The 6,522-nt window shown below is 35.1% G+C and overlaps 1 protein-coding gene across 7 annotated transcripts in view; it reads left to right on the plus strand.

Annotated features, from left to right (window-relative positions):
- The window catches only part of LOC126337896 (protein couch potato-like), a 163,917-nt gene extending 158,037 nt beyond the window's left edge, over nt 1-5,880 (plus strand). For 6 of the 7 annotated variants that reach the window (XM_050001507.1, XM_050001510.1, XM_050001509.1 and 3 more), the window contains one exon: nt 3,733-5,880. In XM_050001507.1, coding sequence (XP_049857464.1) covers nt 3,733-3,765 — 33 coding nt within the window. In that variant the 3' untranslated portion in view covers nt 3,766-5,880. The remainder of the gene's footprint in view (nt 1-3,732) is intronic. The other variant, XM_050001514.1, reaches the window with a different exon arrangement.
- Nucleotides 5,881-6,522: the final 642 nt, after the last annotated feature.

Consider the following 6,522-nt stretch of genomic DNA (forward strand, 5'->3'; position numbering starts at 1 on the left):
AGAGAGAGAGAGAGAGAGAGAGAGAGAGAGCTACTGTTATTTCCAGGGTGAGCAGCAAAGTCAGCTGTGGTGGGTACTGGGGTTGAAGGGGTAAAGAGAAGGCATGGTGTGGGGATGGGATGTGATAGCAGGGTAGTGGTGAAGGGAAATGCTGTGTAGTGCTGCCTGTGTGATTGTGCAGGGGCATGGCAGGAAATGGATGGTGGGCTCCCAGGTGCAGTATCTGGAATCTGTTCTGGGAAGGTGAGCTGGGGGCTGGGCCAAATGTGCTATTGAGGCTGGAAGGGAAACAGATAAGGAGATAAAGGCACATGGGAGAGAGTCACAGGAAGAAAAAAGAGTTTCCACTGGCAAAGTTGAGAAAATCCAGTTGTCATGGGAAGAACCCAGAGGGCAGCAGCTGTGAAGCAATCACTGGAGTCAAGCAAGTGGATGGCCCAGCTGTCCTTGGCCACTGCCAAATTGTAACCAAGAGAGAACAGACAACCCAGGTGCCAAGCAACATTTTATACTTGACTTCCATGATTTTTTTCACTGCCCATTCTATCTGGATTCTTCTCATCACCTGTACCTTTTCTGAATTTCAGATAGGGTTTCCCCCTGCAACACATGCTCTGTCTGTGTAACAGTCCTTGCCTCAACCTTTGGCAATCCCTATTCCTCATCTGTCTCTATGACTTATCCTGTGCACTTGCATCCAGATGCTGCACCTAACAGCCTTCCATTTTGTCCCCGTCACTTCGTTGCACAGAGGCAGCACTCAACATTTTCCACCATCCTTACCTTCCTTCCTCCCCCCACCTCACACCTCTTCTGTGTTGCAATTACACTAGGCAACCCAGTTCCCAGAGACAACTGTGGACGTGTACTTTAACAGTACTACTGGTTTCATCATGTTTCAGCAAAGTGATTATCATAAACTGTACCATGGTAACCATTGACATGACTGAAGCTTATCAGTTATGGTATGATATATACCCCAGAATCTGCCAAAGAATAATTTTGTGGACTTGCTTTCAATGAAATATTTTAGGAGCATCAGCCTGTGACAGGAGACTGTCAGAGTAGATAAAAGAAGGCAAGTGTAAGGGATGAGGCACTTGCCTATCATACATGCAAGAGCTGTGAATGAAAGAGACCACATGCATTAATGAATCTTATGAAAAACTGGCCTTCTTGCGATGAGAGGACCAAGTAAATGAGGAAAGAGAAAAATGAAATTGGTAAACAGGGTAGTGACACTAGTGACAGATAGGGCATCAGCTCTTACCATGTCACTGTCTTAGCTGATTTTCAGAATTGTATAGAAATATGAAAGAAATTTTCATCATCAATTTTCAGCTGGCAAGGGGAGAAGGGGAATTGGCATAATGTTCCTTATCACCATACTTGTCCTGGATTACACTCTGTAGCATCACCTGAAGTGTGGACATTTGGCATTGTTGATGGTTTTTATAACTTCCTTGCATGCTGTGTGATTCTTTAATGAATACAGGAGCGAGAAACAGATGCTGTTCATGAACTGTGAATTCAGATGTTTATTTATTCTACATCTAATATCAAGTAGTAAAAATAATACATAACTTTGTTCTGTAATTGTAGCATCAGTTGCTAACAGTAGCTTTGAAAGTTGAAACATATACAGATACCACAGATTTGCTAATCAGTCAGTCTTCAATACAATAAATAGTCAGTAGATCATGAGACCTGGCCACTATGAAAGTCTGTAAATGTTATTCAACTGGCAAACACACAAAATGGGCTCAGTGCATGAATGTTCAAACATAAGTACACCCTCTGCTGTAGCTCCAGAGAGGGGATGCTTGCTTCTCATTGGCAGTGGGGTAATCATTCATGGCAGTGCACTCATACCGTGGTGAAAGCTGAAGGAAACACAGAAGCATAACTGGCGGTGTGCGTATTTGAAAGTACAGCTGACCAGATAGTGGCTGATACCACATTGGTGATCCATCCACTACATTGGGATGTTAAACTTATTAGTCTTGGTGTATTCAAGATAAGTTGGATAAGTGCTGGCAATGTGTTCATCCTCCCCTTGTCTCATCATCATCATCATCATCATCATCATCATCACCATCACCATCATACGGCACAAATATCACACTGCACTATACACACATAATTTACAGTTACTTACATTCAATAGATGAATTTAACACACCACTTTTATACACCATTTGGAAAGGGGCCATTGTGCAGTAAAGAAGTTCTTTCTTTCTTCCCATGAGTTGTGACTACAACTATCTGTCACATCCAGTTTTTAGGTAATTTGGAACCTTTTCAAGTTGTTACCTTCTCTAACGTTATATCTAAGTAGTAATGTAATCTTCCAATTCTTCCTATGTGCACTGCAGTTACTTACACCTTAATGAATGGATGTCTTTACATACTCTGCAAATGCTAATTGCTGCCATCATTTCTTCAACTGAATTGTTCTATGCTATTTTTTTCTTGCAAGTGAACACCCATTTAACATTTTCCAAGCAATATAGGTAGAAATATCCCTGCACCAAGAGCATGTTGAATTAGACATACATAAAAGATAAAAGTCATATTTGTGGGATATTGACGAAACTCAAGAAACAGTAAAGGAGAAAATGATTTGGGAGATGAGTGACACTGCCAAGGTATACAATAGTAGATGAGTAGATGAAAGGGAGATAAATTAAGGAGCAGAAAAGTTAGTTTATATGCACAAATTAGCGTCAGCATTCTGCAGACAGAATTAGTTTTCAGTTGTTGATTTACTTATTTTGAACATTGCATTGTGCCTTATCAAAGTGTTTCATGAGAACATAAAATACTGCCAAATATTTCATTGTCTCATCTAGCAGCACAACATTTAGTTGTTTGCATCTTGTGTTTATTTGGTCAGCTTTAGACATCAATTAACAAGTTGCTCATCAGGGGTAAAATGCACATAATGTTCTGTTTCCACTATATGTTATTATTCCAACTCAAATTTCAGCAAAACTGGGTGTTTTCTGTTGCACTGACATTCATATTGGAGGAAACAGATTATGGCTTTCCACTATTGAGGCTGAAATGAAGACATGTTCAAAAGTACTCTGAATATGTTACCATAAAAATAAATTATACATGAAATATGCCTCAGTGACATAGAATTGCATTTAAATCAGGAAAGGAAATAAAGTTTAGAAATAATTGATGCTGCCTGCTACTACTTATCAAGAAATGAGCTGAGACAAATGTGACTGAAATAGATTAGCAAACAATTATCTATCTCTGTTGCAAAATAAATTCAAATTATTTAGATAGTGATCATTTTCATTATTGTATTAATGTGTTACATTAATTCAGTGCCTACTTTGTTTCTCAGAAGTAATTCTTACCTCTGTTATTCAGAGAGAGCAATAAGTTACTATGGATTTATGGTCACATTATCCACTGTACAACTTTGTATTTATATCAAATTGTAAATAATTTTACTACTATTTCATTGACATTTTCCCAATGTTTCTAAAAGAATATAAATTAAATGCATCTTCACAGTATTGCTGTTTTCCTCATTGTACTATGGTAATACACCACAAAACATTGTTCTGCAAGTTGCTACATGTATTACTTGAAAATTGTTAAGTGCACACTCACTATCAGAATCATTTCAAAATGGCATTCCATTTGTGTGATATGATAGTTCTAATTTGTTATCATTTTAAGTTTCCAATCTTGATTGCTTTTTCTTTCTAGGGACCCAAGGGAGAAGAAAATGGACAATCTTAATTATCCTTACCTCCAGCTAAGCACCTGACATGAGCATCAGCAACCTGGCTCTGGTGTTGCTATGCCCTCATAGGCCTGAATTCTTGAAGACAGCAAGGCATCTTGATTAAATATGAATACATAAAATGGCCCACACTGTGCCATTGCCATAGGTCAATCTGTTAAAATCTTAAAATTTTGTTACTTTATTCTTCTTTTGATTCATCAATAAGAATATTAACCACAGTAATGATAAATTAATAATAAATAATGTTAATAAATGAAAAAATATTATCAACGAGAATGGTAGTATGATAAAATCAAGGCCTCTTAATAAATGCCTGTATACCTCCAATCTTACACTTGAAAACTAAAGTGTCTTATTATCATTACTATTGTTATTATTTGTTCAAATTAAATTTTTCAGAAAAATCTTGATTTATATGATACATACATCTGGTGCTTGCAGCTATTTTATTTATGAAATTCATTATATAGTTCATTCAGTAAGCTTCAGACTTAGTTCATATACATTTCCTTTCAGAGTAACACATTTATTTTTAAAGAAAAAGAAGAAAATAATTTTGAAACAATTAACATTTTTAAGTATACCAGAGTGCTTTTTTGATAAATTTCATAGTTGACAGAACTATATTACTCTTCCTGTCAACTAGCTTGAAAAAAAAATGAATGTCAGTAATTTGACATCTTTAGGAAATTGTAAACCAAAAAAATTATAAATATAGCAGTTTGTTGCACTTCTGCTTTGTCATTCAGATAGCACAGTATATCATGTAGTTCTTTATGAGCATGAGATATGAGAATTCATTGATGTTTTTCAGCAATAGGTATGCTGTGCTGTTGATTAATGAATCACTAACGTTAAAAACTGAGATTAGAGCTTGAAAGGCAGTGTAGGAAATACAGAGAAAATTGCTATTTACTTATCAGGGAATTAGAGAATTATGAAGGATTATAATTTACTTGTATATGGCATATTTCAAGAGACCTTGATGAATAGCAGACAATGCTTGATACCAAAGGTGCCCTGAAAGTTATGTTTTAGATAACTTATTTGAAAAAAAATGTAGGTAAATTAAATGTATCCATTTAATTTTTCTTATGGATGGTGTAAATACCTCTTTTAGAAAATACTAAATCTTGAACATAACATATTGTGCAGTAGCATGCCATGTGTCTGGCTGTTTATGTGCAGATAGAGTTTACATGCTGTAGGCTACTATCACTATACATAGGATTAATAAAATTAGTCTGGTTGAAAAGAAACTCAGTGTTAGAAAAGCTATATTTGTTTTTCTAGAGGAAAAGAGAATTGGATCAGACATTTAATGTATTTCTTATTCATAGCAATAAACCAAAAATCTGTATGCTATACTCTATTTCCTTTGATAGAAGGAAAAGAGAGAGAGAATACAAGTAAACTCAGTCTGCGAGTGAAGCAAAAGAATATCATGCATTCATATCAAATAATAAGAATCTTTTCTCTTCTCCTCCTATCAGCACAATTACTCATAGAGTTAAATTTCAAAAGATTGTAGTTTGAACTTCATATCCTTTGAGCATTAGCTGATTTACCTGGTCTGATGGGTAAACTGTACGAAATGTACTTTATATAAACATATGGTAGTTTAATTATTTGTATATACAAATATGCATATATCATCTCATCTAGTTACTTTTAATGAGTGTAATCATATAATATTCCAGTGACTACATGACCACCTGTCTGTAGTTTCTAGTTAGTTTATGTAAGCAATTTAGAAGTGTTGAATCTAACAAATCAGTAAAGAGAGAAATGCTGCGCATTTTATCAATAATGTTTTTAGTTAGTAATGGAACAGTTATTTATTAATAAGTGGTCAAGTTTTTAAGGTAAAACTGCTGAGGATTGAGCAAGTCTGGGATTTTTTGACTGTATACAAGTGTATATAGCTAATGTGTATGAACCAAAGTAGAGACTGACTGCTTTAGTAGCCAGGACAATCCAAAGAGGCAGCATTACAATGCCACATAACTAGCCTGGTGTTATGTTGCAGCTGGGAATATAATTTCCGTTTGTTAAATATCTCTTTGAAAGAAATGACAGATTTATAGAATCTTAAATGTAGTTGCTTTATGTGTAAGGATTGATGTGATATGAAAAGAAACTAACATTTTGGTACAGCTAGTGACTGGAGGAGTAACATTGCTACTAACATCTCAGAGTTTAATAACAACACTCCGCCTTACACAATGTGAGTTTATTAATGCTTCGAATGTATTTTTCGAGCAATTGGAAATTGGAAAAAATATCCATACTTATGTAACACCTATTCAGTACCTTAGTATGAATACACAACTACAATATGTATGAGATGCTAAATGCTGACAACCAAATGATTCCTCCAGAAACTAGCTAATTTTGTAAGCAGATTTATTAGATCTGTCTGCATTGTGTAGACACAGAAATAAGTGTTCTTGTGTATATCTGTGTACAATGTAGATTAAGTAACTTTTAATTTATAAAATTAATTAAAGTAGCTATCTGAGGATTTATATTATGTGTACTAGATTCAGAGTTTGTTTGGTACACTTTTCTTCAGATAAATGTAGTGACACTATCTTAAAGAAGAAGAAGAATAATTTGATGTGAATTCAGTAATGCTTGATATTTGAAAATAAATATGTAAATCCTCAGTGCTGCTAGCTTTCAATTTTTGCTCTCATTAAAAGATGAAACAATTAAAGTTTCTTTGTACAAATGTATCATGATGTGGA

The sequence above is a fragment of the Schistocerca gregaria genome, chromosome 1, assembly GCF_023897955.1.
Source record: "Schistocerca gregaria isolate iqSchGreg1 chromosome 1, iqSchGreg1.2, whole genome shotgun sequence".
In the NCBI taxonomy this organism is placed as follows: domain Eukaryota; kingdom Metazoa; phylum Arthropoda; class Insecta; order Orthoptera; family Acrididae; genus Schistocerca; species Schistocerca gregaria.